General features: G+C 42.3%; 1 protein-coding gene across 7 annotated transcripts in view; it reads right to left on the bottom strand.

Moving 5' to 3' along the window:
• Rcbtb2 (RCC1 and BTB domain containing protein 2) overlaps window positions 1-16,483 on the bottom strand; it is a 36,221-nt gene that overhangs the window by 10,526 nt on the left and 9,212 nt on the right. For 5 of the 7 annotated variants that reach the window (XM_055609692.1, XM_055609688.1, XM_055609687.1 and 2 more), the window contains 8 exons: window positions 11,779-11,934; window positions 11,342-11,492; window positions 8,912-9,078; window positions 7,293-7,451; window positions 7,061-7,168; window positions 5,796-5,938; window positions 1,238-1,428; window positions 617-743 (listed from right to left, as the gene is read on the bottom strand). In XM_055609692.1, the coding sequence (XP_055465667.1) occupies window positions 617-743; window positions 1,238-1,428; window positions 5,796-5,938; window positions 7,061-7,168; window positions 7,293-7,451; window positions 8,912-9,078; window positions 11,342-11,492; window positions 11,779-11,904 (1,172 nt within the window). In that variant the 5' untranslated portion in view covers window positions 11,905-11,934. Of the gene's footprint in view, window positions 1-616; window positions 744-1,237; window positions 1,429-5,795; window positions 5,939-7,060; window positions 7,169-7,292; window positions 7,452-8,911; window positions 9,079-11,341; window positions 11,493-11,778; window positions 11,935-16,483 lie in introns of those variants that run through there. The other 2 variants (XM_055609691.1, XM_055609693.1) reach the window with 2 other exon arrangements.

Below are 16,483 nucleotides of genomic sequence, written 5' to 3'. Positions count from 1 at the left end.
TTCTTTCTTTCTTTCTTTCTTTCTTTCTTTCTTTCTTTCTTTCTTTCTTTCTTTCTTTCTTTCTTTCTTTCTTTCTTTCTTTCTTTCTTTTTGTCAGCATCTGAAAGCTAAGCCTGAAGAGAGAGGTTACCATGATACATTCAGGACCCAGGCAGTAAAGTAAATCAGAGCATCTGGTCCTTTTACAAGGACAAAACACACTCAGCAAGGCAGAGACCATAGCCAGAGCTATCAAGGATGATTCCCTGAACACAAACCCAGTACCTGTGGCCCACCTTGCTTTCCATATCTTGTCTCATTGGCCCCCATCAACACTGTGTGCTTTAAAGGCAAAATGGCCTTAACAGAGCTGCCTCCTAATTATTCAAGTGCCTGGCACAGTCCCTTGAATACCTGGAGCGACTGATAAATTAATCTCAATCCTCAAAAGAGATGAGCTCTTACTAATTAGTTTAAACATTTATTTAGTGTGTGTGTGTGTGTGTGTGTCATAGCATATGCCATAGCATGTATGTAGGGGTCATAAATGGGAGCTAGCTCTCTCTGTCCACCATACAGGCTCCAGAAATTAAACACAGGCCAGTAAGCACTGTTACCTATCGAGGCCCACTCTTACCTGATTTTGAGAAGGACTTTGTGAGCATAAATGTATTTTCCATCAACCAGAAACTTAAGGTCTGCAGTGTCAGGGTTGTCAAATTCCCTCTTCAGTGATTCAGCCACAGTGAGGTGGTCATCAGGTTCTAAGAGAGCAACACAGCGCTTCTAGGTTCAGTCACAGACAACTGAATGTGAAGGCAAGAAGGAAGCCCTACTCTCTGGGCATGTGGGAAATGCTGATTCCCCCAAACAACTGACCAGCTTCACAAAGCTTTTACCCCTGAATATGGATTCATGAATATGGATTCACATCTCTGAACACTCATTATAAATTTGGCAAAAGCAAAAATGTTTCCAACTATTTCACTAACTGAATAAAATTTTAGAATGTCTGAATGTTTAGGATGATTCTAGCTGAAGATAAAATGCAGTTTTCAGTTAAAAAGCAATCAAGTCAAATCACCTTTAATTAGTATTGTAGTTGCTTCCCAGTAGTTTTAGTTCCCCTTCCCGGAAGCCCACAGAAAGGAAGTTCATTAGATCCTATACCCAAAGGAGGCCTAAGGTTTCCCAGCAAAAACACCAGTCCCCTTCCTCATGCTCAAGATGTGCCCCAAATGCATGAGGATGAGCTTACCCACGGAGAGAAGGCGCCAGGTGACAGCAGGGGTGGCAAAGCAGGCAAACACATCATCAGTGCAGCATAAGTGGGTGAGGTGAGGAAGGATCACAGACTGGCCCCGGCACTGGCCCCACATGTACACATGCCCACCCTGGGTCTTGGCAGCGGATGTGTGGGCAGAGTGACAGGCTGCAATCTCTATGATCCTAAATACACAAACAAACACCACAAGAGATACAGTAAACAGGAGGAAAAGGAGCTGGTCCCTTCTTCCCCTGGGTGCACCTGAGTCAGACTATCATGAACTAAATAGATGGCAGCAATGGGTGGGCTCGAGAAACGGAAGAAAGCAAGACCCGCACACCCCACTTCCTAAATTTTCAGCCACCAAATAATGGACCCATACTTCAATGGCATTTATAACTCAGCAGGGTCTATTGATTACCAACAGGCCTTAAGAGTATGTTCCATCCTGCTTTGAGTTAAAAATGTATTTTTTTTCCCTTAAAAACATTACTAACTAGATAGTAAAGACATAGACCATCTAACTTGGTCCATGATGAGTAATGAACAAAAGCTCAAGGAGGGATGGGTTCACCATATAAGCAGTAGTACTGCAGGAGAGTTGCCCAGAGCTCACCCCGGTCACCAAAACCAAATCTTCAGCCACTCTATAGGAAGAGGGCTGAAAAGTCAGCCTGGCTTCTATTCTGCACAAGAAACAGTAGTTTTTCTTGTTTTGATGCCAGAGATCAACTCTGGGCCTCTGCATGCTGAAAAGATGCTCTCTACTGCATGGACCCTGGCTGCAATAGTCTTGGTTTCATCTAGCATGTGAATTAAATAATAAATGCATGTGCTGGGCAGTGTCTGATGCAGCAATCAGCAGAGCAGGGCCTCCACACTGCTGCTGCCATAAAAGGGCAAAATCGGAATTTCCTTCAACAGCCTTCACTGGCTCCAAAAGTGAAAAGTCACTTCTACAACTGGGCTATTTCAAAGAAAGTGTCCCTGTGAACTGAGTGAAAGGAAGCTGTAAACAAAAGGAATGAAATAAATAAGCAGAAACAAACAGAGACAGTCAGTTCAGTTGTCTTCCCCCTCCCCCCAACAAAACCACAGAGCAATGAGTGACTGGCTGACATGGAGTGACCCTTTCTGTGTAAGGATTAAAACAGGGAACTTCAGTGTCACGCGATTTCAATGAGACTGTTTGGGAAATCTGGCTATTAACTGTACTAGTCCTGATCCTCTAAGGTTAGATATATAACTTATTACAGTTCCATGCCTGGAAATGTAGCATAAGAGACTTCATTTTGATTTTTGAGTCTCATCAGTTAGGGTATGTGCAGGACAAAAGCCATGGCCTCTGGCACTTTAGTTAACACCATCATCACACAGCTTTAAGTGAAATGCCTCTTTTGTAGAGAATGTGTATTTGAACCATCCACTTGATTTTGTAAACCCTGCCTAGTCTCCACTAACATTTGAACTTGGTCAGGCAACTGACAGCATCCCATATCTGGTGCTCTGCAGAATGGCCTTGTACAATAAGAAAATGGTCCAAATGATCTGGCCTTCTTATTAAGTATACATTTTTCAACAGATACGGATAATAGGAGAAACCAGCCAGTGAACTTTATCTACCAGAAGATAAATGTGCCTACTGCTCCCATCAATTTACTGGCAGGCTTCCCACCTCCAAGAAGACTTCAATGCCAGCCATCAGAGGATCCTGGTTTGGATGCAGCACTACTTCTAAGGCAACAGTAGTTTGTATAAGCCAAATCATTTATAGTCTTATATCAGTTTTATTTCTCTTTAAAGAAAAAAAAAAATCAAGGTGGGCAAGGAGAGCAAAGGGTCCAGGCTACAAAGCAGCCATGTCTTACAGGCACTGTGATACAGAAGATATAAAACAAGGCACCCCTGAGAATGGGGCATCAACAGCAGCTTCTCCATGACTATGATCCTTCTAAAAGCTGCTGCAGGAGCTGCTGACTCTGAGAGCTTGGCACCCACCTGGAGAGACGCTGCAAACCAGAGTATGGCAGTCCATACTCTGGTATCCAGCTATGCTGGATCAAAGAACAGACCTGGGAGCTACCAGGTCTGGCAGGATTTGTTAGAGGAACACAGAGCCTGCGAGGTAGAGAAAAACCTAGAACCAAGCTGTAGGCAGAGGAAGGCATAGCAAGACAGGAGGAGGCATATGTAGACACTTCTAAATGGAACAGACAAGTCAGTCTGGGGGCCAATAAGCCATGGGGTTTGCTAGGAACCATGATGTCTTACAACAAAGGCCTGTGAGTTCAGTCTGAATCTAATGTAACTGGTGAGTGGGAGAGAGCTCTACACAGAGAGGCAAGGTAATAAGAGTGTTCTAAGAAGGACAATGTACACAACAGACTGTAAGGGAGAAAAGACAGCTTGGGAAGCCAGCTGGGAGGACCTATGGCAAGGCACTACCATAGCAAAACCTTGTCTTCAAGGCAGAATCATGGTAGACTGAATGGACACACAAGAAGGAGAAGAAGTCAGAGATGGCCCTGCAGTGTGAGCCCTGGAAACTATGGCCCCGTGGTACTGGAGGCTGAAGCAGCACTGAACTTACACACACAGGCAGCTAGGCAACCAATAAGAGGGGATTTTTTGTTTGTTTTTGTTTTAAGCATTTGGACATCTTAACTATCACTAGTAAAGCCACTGGCATTCTCTGAGACAAAAAGACTAAGAGTCTGATTCCCATCTGATTCCCAGTCATGGTTTTCTAAAAGCCCAGGGGACTACTGAAGACCTCAAGAGGCCACAGAATCACCAAAAATTCAAGGCATGGCTAATTATACCTTTTTGGGATAAACTTACAAAGAAGAATACACATGCCAAACCTTTTAAAAGCTTTTCCTTTGGTCGAGCAGAGAATCCAATGTAGATAAGATTTTATTTTTCTTTCTCTATGAACAGGTACCTAACAACTGTATACTCAACCCTGCCCTGCCCCAAATCCAATCCCAGCCTAAAGAGGCTTCCGTGGAAAGAGCCACAGAAGAGTCCAAAGACAGTCATGACCTATGTGTGAGTGAGCCACAGCCACTGGGAAGGGCTGGGAGGTGTAGGACAAGTCCTAGCAGATTATAAAGTTCTTTCTTGCCACATGCCTGCAACTGAGACCTAGCACCGTGCACGCACAGAAGTTCAAGGCTGGGAAACTAAGATCCTTTCAGAGTATTAATCCCTGATCTATGTCGCCAAACAGCACTTGTGTTGGGCAACAGCAAGCGCAAGTGTGCACGGAGGCCGCTGCAGTCTAGCCTGCTGGGCGGCAGCTCAGAGCCCTGAGAAGCACAGCGCACCCATGACTTCCCTTTGCTACCTCCCTGCTTCCTGTTCTCCCTCACTTCAGTGGCCCACAGTCTGTGCCAGAGTGGACCAGTGGAAAGCAGGGATCTCATTCTGGACCAGAGAAAGCAGAGCAATCCATGCCAGTCACTGATGAGATGCTAAGGTAAATGCAGAAGCACCAAGACGGAGAGGGGCCAGTGAGTCACTTTCCTGTTGTGTTCAGGCTGGGCACTAAGTGTCTCTGCTGACTAGGTGGGTGGGCTAAAGCATTTCTGTAGTTACAAACGTAAGCCATCCTTCTGTTTTCATTGATCTCTTTAGATACTTTACAAGTTCAGCAAATGACAGCTATAGGCACTTATATACCCGTTTCTTTCTCTACTGTCTGCCTTACTCCCCATTTAAGGAGTCAAAGTCCTATTTTCAAACTTTTAGCTTAAAAGATAGTTCTTTTTTACAGACCTATATAGGTTATATAAAAATAACCATGTTTACAGTATGTAATTAAAAGTGACAATTTATTAAGCATCCCAATAAGAAAAAAACATAAAAAGAAGTTATAAGCGCCAGCTAATTATTTATCCATACATTCATTTTAAATCAAATATAAAAAAATACTATATGGAATAAAAAAAAGGAAGAACATATTAATTTCTAGAGTGACAGCATGACTGGGAATAAAGGGGAAGTACTGTAATATTTATGTGTCATACAGCTGAGTCAATGATAGGTGGAAAGGCAGTTATATGACTGCCTGAGGAAGCCAGAAGCTTTCGATATCATTAGATCATTTAGAAATTACCTAAGTTCATAAAACTGAGTCTTCATTTTCTAACACTTCACTCCTCTGCATAGCAATAGTTTGGAAGTTTCAACAATAAAATCACTCTGCCTTTCAACTGGCAGATTTTATGAGTAGTTAAGAGACTAGCTTTATACCCAACAAAGTCCCAACATTTTCACAAGCGTTAAAGGGCACACCTCAAATATTACCAGCTCCCCACAGAATTGCTAGCAAGAGTTCAGTCACTGTAGTTTTCACAGAGCAGTGCTGGCATACAAATGATATCCAGAGAAGTGAAAGGAGTCACTTCCCAACAATTTACAGGCCGACTTTTAAAAAGAATGAACAATCTGGCTAAGAGTAATTCCCACAATTCTATGCCACCAATCCTAAGTGCTGTTTAATTACTAAAGACCAGGTTAAGTGATTTGGAAATGTACACATTACCTGTCCTTTTCTACAACAACAGGGGTAGGATAGGACTGGTTACTTTTATTGCCAGTGCCCAACTGGCCATAGGAATTTGCACCCCAAGCATACACTTGACCTTCATCTGTTAATACTAAGGTATGTGCGTAGCCACAGGCAACCTGAAAGGACAAAACAAAACAAAAAACAAATTTTCTCAGGTCTGCAAATAAAATATTTCATCACTTTTACAAAGTAGGTTAAGAACTAAAACGAAACCAAGAGAAGGCAGCCTGCCCATAAAGGCAAGTGGTAAATTAACCAGTACTCTTCTGGTACTAGTGTGGGCCCAGCTGAGTGGCCAGCACTGCAGACATCACCCCTAGTTCTGCATCTGGCTCACCTATGGCAGCCAGCTCTCAGCAGCACTCAGTTTTCTCACATGCCCAATGCAAGACACTTTAATTCTTTCTTCTCGTTACTGAAGTAAAACATATTTAATATGAAAAATGGAAAAGTGTAAAATGTCTCAAGATCAGGGCTTGAGGGTTTTTTTCCTCATATGTATTCAGATATAGAAATATGCACTTACATATTTTTGAGTGATCACATACATATGTAGCTATCTTGTATATTTTTTACCTAACGGTGTTTTTGCATTGCTTTCTCCCTATCATAAAATCCTTTGTAAGCTGACCGTGGTGTGTGAACTGTATCTCTGTAATTAAAAGGCTGTGGCAAGAGGACCCAAGGTACAAGAATAGCCTGAGCAACATGAGACTCCTGTCTCAAGAACAGCATCTGCATCCATCTCTCACTGACAGGCATAATCTACCTAATTGTTCACCTACCATTAGATTACTAAATTAATTTTTCTTACATTCTTCTCAACCATTTATTCTCTCACCAAAAATTCCTTTGTTAAAATTATAGCTATTAATGCATATTAAGTGAATACATTACTGGGTTTCATTATGAGTTAACTGCTTTTATAAGAGACTTTCTTTTTGGTCCTTATGTCAATTTCTCTAAGAGTAGCACTATATGACAAAAGGCATGAAGACTTCTTTAAACTGTTGGCATATATGTTGTCAAAGTTCTTCAGGAAAGTGTGTGCAACTAATATTTCCAGTTAGTTCACACAAGTACCATAGAGACCTCACCTGTCTGAATAGCTGCACCTTAATTCAGAAAAAAAGGGGGCTTTAACCTTTACTTCAACAGAAACATCAAAGCAGCTGCATTTTTCATGTGCACAGAAACTGGGCTCTAGTGCACTGCACATAAATAACCAGGAGACATACCCACTGGACACGGATGCCTTGCAGAGCTGCCACTCTACATGGGGTTGGCTGGTTGCTGCTGCTGCCCAGGCCCAACTGCCCATTCCCATTGTAACCCCAGACATAGACCTGGGGAAAGATAAGAAATGTGGCACTCAGCAGCTCCGTTCTGCTGTGAGAAGCATGCCATGCTTATATGACTCTAGGAAGGCAAAGAAAAACTTTTAAACAAAGTATGAAACAACTTTGCTACCTCTCCAGTGTCCACAACAGCCATGGAGCACATCTGCCCACATGCTATGTTCATAACGACTTTATTCTGCAAACATCCGGTGACTCTTCGAGGAATAGGCTGGTTAGCTGTTGACCCAGATCCTACTTGTCCAGAGTTGTTATAACCCCAGGCAAACACCTATGTGAAAGAAAAGACTGGTACAGCACACGATTTGTACACTGTCTCAACTGGACACTCGCATGTACTCATCACCTTCTCAAGAGATTCACCACTGGTCTCACAAATGCAGACAGAGAACATTTTACTTTATCATACCTTTATCTCTACAAAGAGATACTACAAAGAGTAGAGATAAACTATATTATAATAAAAAATGCTTACTTCACCTCAGCCATATTTTTCAACATTTTGGAACTTTTTTATGTTGCAAATAATACTGTCATAGTGATATAAGAGTAATAATGGGCCCTTTTAAGATTTGGGGTGATTGAAGTCTTTACTGCATACAGGGAAACTTTGTAATATAACCATCATGACATTAAATTGCTATCAAGAATAAGGCTGAATTGGAGGGAGGTGGTTATTTAAACATTTCAGCTTAGTTCATCATAACTGGTTAGGTTTTGACATTCTGGCACAAGCTAGGTGTGATGGCTGTTCTTGATTGTCAACTTGACTATATCTAGAATTAACTAAAACATGGTTGGCCAAATCTGAGAGAGAATTTTTCTTCATTAATTTGAAGGGGGAAGACTCACTTCTAATCTGGATCTTCAAGGTGGGGAAGATCCACCTTTTACCCAGACCTTTTGAGGCAGGAAGATCCACCTTTAATCTGGGCCACACCCTCTGCTGACAGCCTATATAAAGGACATGGAAGAAGAAAGTTTGTTCTCTTTGCCTGCTGGCTCCAGCCTCTCTCCGTTCCTTCACTGACACTACAGCCTACTTCTTTGGGATTCCAGCATATACTGATATACTGAAGACCAGCTGAGATACCCAGCTGGTCTTGGATTGGGCAACTACTGGATTCTAGGATCTTTCATTGGTAGACAGCCACTGTCGATGTAGAGGTGTATATATGTGTGTGTGTGTGTGTGTTATATTTGCATTTATAAGATCGATAATGATAGACAAACATTAATTTTAGATTCATTTTTAAAGTTCTATTCCTCTAAAGAATTCTGGCTAATATACTAGAGTTATCTAAAAAAAGAGAAACTCAATAGAGAAACCTCCATCTTATTGTCTGTAAGCAAGTCTATAGGGCATTTGCTTGATTAATGATTGATGTGGCATGGCCCAGCCTACTGGGGACAGTGCCAACCCTGAGCTGGTAGTCCTGGGAGGTATAAAAACAGGTTCAGCAAGCATGGGAAGAAAGTAACTAGAGTTCCTGCATGGCCTGTCTTGAGCGCCTGCCCTGACTCCTCTAGATGGTGGACTGTGGCCTGTCAGCCAAATCAACCCTCTTATCCCCAACTTACTTTTGGTCATGGTGTTTGGTCACAGAAATACAAAGCAAACTAAGACAGTAACATTAAATGTCATTGCCTAACCATATTTTGGGGGCAGTTCAAGGAATCCATAGAACATGTTGAAAAAAAAATCAGTGAGCTTATGCTGATTATCCTCACCTCTCCATCAGATGTTAGGACCAAAGAATGGTAAGACCCACAGGCAACCTCAATGACGTGTTTGTTTGACAGATTTGTCGAGATATGGCAGGGCACTAAACCATGATTTGTTGTCCCATTGCCCAGCTGACTATACGCATTGTGACCCCAAGTAAAGACTTCTCCATCTGAAAAGAGAAGAAGATAAGCAGCCTTCAGGGCACACACTTCTCTGTAGGACATGACCACACATGCCTTGACTTCCACACATGGAAACTAACATTCAGCTGCAAAGATTGCTCACCTTCCACTTTCCAAACTCACTTCATAAGAGAATCTATTTGAAAACAGAAACTGCTTTCCACATCAAAGTAACATGATGGAACTTAAATAATAAAGTTAAAAAATAGCTAGAAGTTGGTTTCTGAATAAAGTGCTAAAATAAAAGACAGAAAATAGTATGTGAAAAGTCAACAGTGTAAGGTGTTACTTAACTCTCCTGGATCCTTACTTCCTTTAGAGAAAGATGACCAAATTACTTTTTTAATTTATTATATTACTTATACAATTATAAAGATTCATAAAACATATGTGCAATTTTATGGATAACAAATAAGAGAGCCACATACTTCTCAGGTCAAAACCTAGCATGTCTCCCCCAAAAGCCCGACATATGTGCACCTTGCACATAAGAATTTAGTTTTCTCATTCTGCACTTTGAATAAATGAATCACATACATGCTCCTTGTCATCTGTGTTTTCTACCACATGCCTAGGTTGTATTCTGAGTGATTTCATCTGATCATCTGGTTTGATTTTCATCTTTTGTGTTAGACAAACCGCTATACAACTTGTCTAACAAATGTTCACTTGATAATAAACTGTTCACTGGACCTTCTCCAAACCTGCTATGATGTCTGTAGCTCTTCTTTCCTCTGCAGCTATTCTGTTTTCTGTCAGTCTCGTCTGGTACTCTAACAGCTCATGTTAGTAGTCATTCTGTCTGCTGCTTCTACTGGGCCTCACTTTAGACTCTACAGGAAGTTGCTGGTTTGGACTGAGCCCTGGTGTTGCACCCAACCATAGTGTGCTAGTGCTCACTCCTCTTCACTTTCCATCAGCGAGAAGAGCTCCATTACCAGAACCGAGACACCAAGAGAGGGAGAGGCCAGAAGACAGTCCCAAACAGGACGCCTACAGCCTGCAAACATCCAGCTCCCCCCACTGACATCAGTCCTCTCTGTACAAAACCAAACTCTCTGCTTAGCTGACAGTAGCAGGCACTTCTGGAGTGAAGCACTGGCCAACTGGAAGGAAAGGCCACTACAGCCTGCCTTCTCCCACACCTACGGTGCCTCAGCACCCTACACAACTGATTATCTTAAACCCATGTATGGCTTACTGACATTGAAAGGCTGTTTATGTTGATTCTTCCAGGCTTCCATTGGAGGTAACTTGCTCTAGAAAGAATCTGCATTCATTTCTATCACACCCTTAATATACCTGAAGTCCCTACCTCTAGTTCAGAGCCTAAGACTTCTCAGACCATGACACAAACCTACAGCTGCAAACTAAAGCTCATTTCATTTCCTCTTTTCATTCTCTGGTATGCTCCAAGCAAGAAATTCTCCTGTTTAATCCTTAGGAAATGGTCTGCAGATCTTGTACTGAGAATGTAGCCTTTGCAGTCCCAGCCTATGGGAAGTCTCCTAGTACACGCTTCACTTACACAGCTGTAACCATTCACCTCAACAGTGCAAACTTCAGCTCAGAATCAGCTAGGCAGGTGTGCCTCAAAAACAGTACAGCTGGCAGGTCTCCTCTGCCCTTACTTGGACCTATTGTTACCTGACGTCACCTTTCCCTAATAAGCCATCACTCCAGCACCAGACTAATTATTGTTTTAATTCACAAAATGGTCTGAATAATCTCGTCTATACAGGAACCCTCTTCCAAATTCTTGGATCGTTTACCTCAAAGGCATAATTTAATTTTAATGAAGTAGCCAAGAGAATGTTTTCTCTATACTACTAAGGTCAACTTCTATCAGTCACTACTTAATGTCAGAGTCACAGACTGCTAAGATTAATAAGAGGTATGACAAAATCAACTTTTGTTATGTCAAGTCACAGCCCAGGAATCTAAGTTCCAAGTGTGGATGTCCTAAAGTTCAAAGTAAATAGAGTTCTCACACAATAATTACACTTATTGAGTGGGGACAAAAGCGCTAGGTGCACTGTCTTTCATCCGTTTAGATCCCACGTGTTACACTTCCTTACCCTGCTATCCCAGTACATTCATACTTCATGTTGCCCAGTGCATGGCCAAGCTCACAGGGCACAACCAGCAACTCCTGCTCAATCAGAAAGTTTGCTCTCAATTGCAGGGCATCCTGGTCTTACATCCTAACAAATACGCAATGCCCAAACCTGTCCACTGAGTTCCTATTACCTGTTGTTGCAAGGACAATGTGTGGGCCACTCCCATAACTGAGGCTGGCGATCTTTTTGCCAGTTAAAGAATCCAGTCTCCGAGGCTCAATGGTGCTCTGGATATCACCTAACCCCAGACAGCCACTGCAGTTTGTGCCAAGCACAAAAATCTATGGGGAAAACAAAACAAAACAAAACAAAACAAAAACAAAAACAAAAAAAAACAAAAACAAACAAAAAAAAAAAACACTGTCAGTTCAAGCAGGTACATTTCTGAAAACTCTATAAATTACCTCAGACAGCCTTCCTAAAGCAAACTGCCTCATTACAGAATAAATAAGAATTGACTTTCCATATTGCTGTTTAAAGGCTTTTTTATTCCTTAGTTCCACCAATGTCTTCAATTTACAAACCCATTACTAAAACTATGAATGGTTGAATTTTTTTCAAAATTACCTCATCATTGACTGTAGTGTATAAAACTTCATTGCCAGCACTGCCAAAGACACAAGCCTGACGAATCAACTGCAGTTCTTCCTCAGAACAAAGAGAAAAAATTGGCCACTTTCCCACATCTAACATCTTCAATGATGACAGGTTAGCATGTACTGGCTGAAAGGAACAACACGCATGTACTGAGAGAACCAATTGAAACAAACAAACATACAAACAAAGACATTCTTTGACTCTTGATTCTACAGAGTAGAGTTAGACAGGCTTGAAGAAGATAACCCCATCTCTTGTTTTCTGTTCTTAGTGTTGCGCACTCTGCAACACTGCTCACAGCCCACCCTCCTGGACTGCTCCCAGACCAGGTGCCAGTGGCCTGAGCAAAATCAGATCCTCAGAGTCATCCCACTCATCCATGTGTGCACCCTGACCAGCTGAGTGTGAGCAGCACATTAAACAGTGGCAATGGTTTAAATGCAGCTGTAAACACAGGATGGTTAAGCAGGTGCAGCCTAGAGGAAGAAGGTTGGTGCCAATACTTCTGCTGTCCCTATGTACAGTATAACTCTTACGCATTCTGGTTCAGAGCATATCTCTTAGCTAGGTTCTCCCACAGGGAGACCTACCTTCCTTTCACTCAATGGGTTCTGGGTCTGTAAACTAGTTCAGCTCTAAAAATGACTTGATGGGTCATGAGTTCCAATTACAACAATCCAATATAACATTTCTTTTCCTTTGTTCTAGAGTTTTCTGCATGAACAGATCAAACAAAAACTGAAACTTATATATTTCACCCCAGGAAACACCACTATTCCTTTGCCAGTCCCAAGTCCATGCAAGTCACACCATCATAAAAATCACTTTCCCTGAACTGCCCATTATGGATCAGGCTATACTGGCTGGTTTTGTGTGTCAACTTGACAGAAGTTAGTCATCAGAGAGGAAGGAGCCTCACATGAGATCCAGCTGTAAGACATTTTCTCAATTAGTGATCAATGTGGGAGAGCCCAGCCCATGGTGGGTGGCGCCGTCCCTGGGCTGGTGGTCCTGGGTTCTGTAAGAAAGCAGGCTGAGCAAGCCATGGGGAGCAAGCCAGTGATCAGCACCTCTCCATGTATCAGCTCCTCCCTCCCAGTTCCAGCCCTGCTTGAGTTCCTGTCCTTACTTCCTCCCGAGATGAACTATGATCTGAAAGTGTAAACTGAGTAAACCCTTTCCTCCCCAATTTGTTTTTTTGGTCCTGTTATTTCCTTGCAGCAATAGAAACCAAAACTAAGCAATAGAAACCAAAACTATGATGCCAGGAATGGTGTATTGTTGTGACAGACCTGACCATGTTTTGGGAGGATTGTGGAAGGACGGTGGAACTTTGGGCTAGAAAAGCCATTGAGTGTTGGGAGCTCTGTGGGATGTTCTGTAGGACCTTGGAAGATAAGAATGTTGAGAGCAGTGCAGAAGATGGGAGGCCTGGCTTTCGACATTTCTGAGGGAAGATTAAAGACTATCAGGGCCGTTGCTGTTTTGAATTAAGATTCTGTGGTTCTGGTTAGTTGGGGTTGGACAATCAACTGTGATTAGCAGGATACCAGAACTATTACAGGGAAACCTTTGTGTTACTGGGACAACTGATGATGGTTAGCTGGAGCTGAGAAATTAATGGTGATTAAGAAGAGACCAGCATCATTGAGGTGAAATCTTCCGGGAAGTGTTAGCTGAGAGCACAGAGAAGTGATGTTCCACAGGCAGCCACAGTTGTACATTGTGCTGCCAGCTTGGCACTGTGATAGGCCATTGATTGGTAAAGGTGCAGTCTCAGTAGCAGTTAATGGCCTAGGGCTGAAGAGGTTTTGCAAACAAGTTGAGGCTTAGCTGGGTACAGTGGCACACACCTGTAATCTCAGCATTCTGAGAGGGAGAGGCAGGCAGATCTCCATGAGTTTGCAGCCAGCCTAGTCTACAAAGTGAGTCCAGGATAGCCAAGGCTACAGAGAAACCCTGTCTCAAAAAAAAAAAAAGTTGAGGCTTGGCACCATGAAGACAGCCTATGAGAGGCTACTGGTAAAAGCACAGCCAGTTGTAGCAGAAAACCCCATCATTTTGGAAATGCCAGGACCATAGGATGACCACCAAGAACAGCAGCAGCAGTGGAGTGGAGATAGCCAGAACCCAGAATATAAGCTGTGTGTGCTACAGAAGGTGGAGATGGAGAAGTGAGGGAGGCCCTTTGGAAGAGCCCAGAAGATCATGAGTGAATCCCAGGTAATTGGACATGGGTTACTTATAACACTGGAGTTTGGTTTTTCTTGATTGATTATGGCTATGCCCTGATTCTTCCCTTTGAGGAAGGTATTTAAGTTTGAATTTTACAGGTGCCCACAGCTGTTATGGCTTGAATTTTTAAGAGACTTTGAATTTTTAGAGAGATTGGATATTTTAAAGAGACTGATTTCTTTTTTCAAGTGTGATTTCTTTTTTCTTTCTTTCTCTGTGTAGCCTTGGCTGTCCTGGACTTGCTTTGTAGACCAGACTGGCCTCAAACTCACAGAGATCTGCCTGCCTCTGCCTCTGCCTCTGCCTCCCCAAGTGCAGGGATTACAAGTGAAGAGACTGAATTTTTAGTGTGTTTTAATTTGTAAAGACTGTGGGACTTTTAAAGTTATAATGTTTTTAATGTGAGATCTTGGGACTGAACAAGAAAGGAAGGGTTGTGGCTTAACAGTGACGTGACTGCATATCGAGCTGACAAAGAGGTCAGTTGTATTGCTGGTTTTGTGTGTCAAAACACAACTTAGAGTCATCAGAGAGGAAAATGCCTTCAGGTTCCTACCTTGCTTGAGTTCGTCAAGCAAGGTAGATTTCTTCTAGTGATCAACTATGATCTGAAAGTATAGGCCGAATAAACTCTTTCCTCCCCAGTTTGTTTTTTGGTCATTGTGTTGCACTGCAGAAGTAGAAACCCAAACTAAGACACAGGCCATTAGGGGTACTGGGTTTCCTGTGCTGCCCATTCTGATGGTAAGCAGAATGGGCATGTTCATCTTGCCTTTGGCAATTCTATGCTACCTCCTTTTCCCTGCTGCTCTAGGGTCCAATTAAACCCATCACATTTAATTCATCCGGCTGAGCAGCAGCACCTTCAACCCTAAGTAAGGTCTGGCACAAGGAAAAGGGAGACAACAAAGCTCTTCACATGTGCTGGTGCCCTCTCACCATTTTTCATCTTAAAGGATTAGTGAAGAGCATGTCTTCTGGGCCTGCCCATTGTGGAGGATTACCTTTTGATTTTGTTTTTTGGTGATTTTTTTTTCCCAAAAGATTTATTTATTTATTATGTATACAATGTTGTGTCTGCATGTACACCTGCAAGCCACAAGAAGGCTGGTGAGATGGTTCAGTGGTTAAGAACACTGTCTGTTCTTCCAAAGGTCCTGAGTTCAATTCCCAGCAACCACATGGTAGCTCTCAACCACCTATAATAAGGAGGATTAGGTTTTAAACAACAAATCCTCTCCAGCATTCCAATTTCCCTTTATCAATGAATACCAGGCCCATTCTCAGTAGACCATCTTTTCCCAAATAACTAACCAATCAATAAACTCTTGGTACCTCCCCCTCCCCTTAACTGTGAAAGGTTCAATAATAAACCTAGAATCTCTGTTCAGTAGGCTCAAGTTGACAAACTCAGAGCAATTCAAATTTATGTTTCTTCTACCACTATCCTACACACCCTTAAGGTCCACTGTCACACACACACTCCCCAGACTTCTGCTTGAATGAGTTAGCAAACTCATTAGGTTCCAGGAAGCTTGGAAATGCTGGACCTACTATCAGGGAAGGAATCAGCAATAGCACAGTTCTAATCAACCAGGCAACAAGAGGGAAGGCCAAGGAGCAAGAGGCAGGGTAATTTTCCTTCTGAAATAGCTTTTTATCTAGACTGTTAACTGACCACAATCAAGGTGGGCCTTCCACATCAATCAAAACCATCAGGACACTTCTTCAGGCAAGATTCCCTACTCAAGTGATTCTAATCTGTGGCAAGTTGACACTCAAACCAACCATACATCAAGAACCATCTGGACAGCTTACATGCTCGCTGGCCATATTTCTGCTATAGCTAGTGCAGAAATAACAGTGTCCTAACAGTTTGGGAGACTCAAAAGTCCCAAATCAAGGTGTCAGCTAGCTTGTCCCTAAGTGCCATCAGAGAAAGATCTATTCCAGGCTCTACTTCTTGGTTTCCCTTTCACTGTCTGTACTGCCTGCCTGGTATGCAGGGCTCTATGACCAATACTGCCCATCTGATAAACACACAAGTGAGACACAATTAGGACCAACCTTAATGACCTCATCTTAACTAAGCAAATTACTTCAATGACCTCATGTCCACATAAACTGATCCCACTAAGGCCCTGGGTGTTGGACTTCAGCACATAATCTGGGAAGGTCACAAAAACCCAACAGTGCATGATAACTTCATGAGCATGCACACTCCCCAAGGAGCATGTAAATGTCATTAGTGGTCTTCAGTGACAGAGGTTGTGTACCTACACACTGGAGACACTTTTACTTATATACTAACTTAAAAAATTTTTAAATATAGATATATAGATATATTTATAGCAGCCAATATGCTATCAAAAGGTATTTTAAAGTATTTTCCAGAATAATCACCAAACTCATGTTTAATTTAAAAGAGCAAAGAATTTCT

The sequence above is a fragment of the Psammomys obesus genome, unplaced genomic scaffold (genome assembly GCF_907164565.1).
Source record: "Psammomys obesus unplaced genomic scaffold, mPsaObe1.curated_primary_1811, whole genome shotgun sequence".
In the NCBI taxonomy this organism is placed as follows: Eukaryota; Metazoa; Chordata; class Mammalia; order Rodentia; family Muridae; genus Psammomys; species Psammomys obesus.
This window is presented reverse-complemented; position numbering and strand designations above follow the sequence as displayed.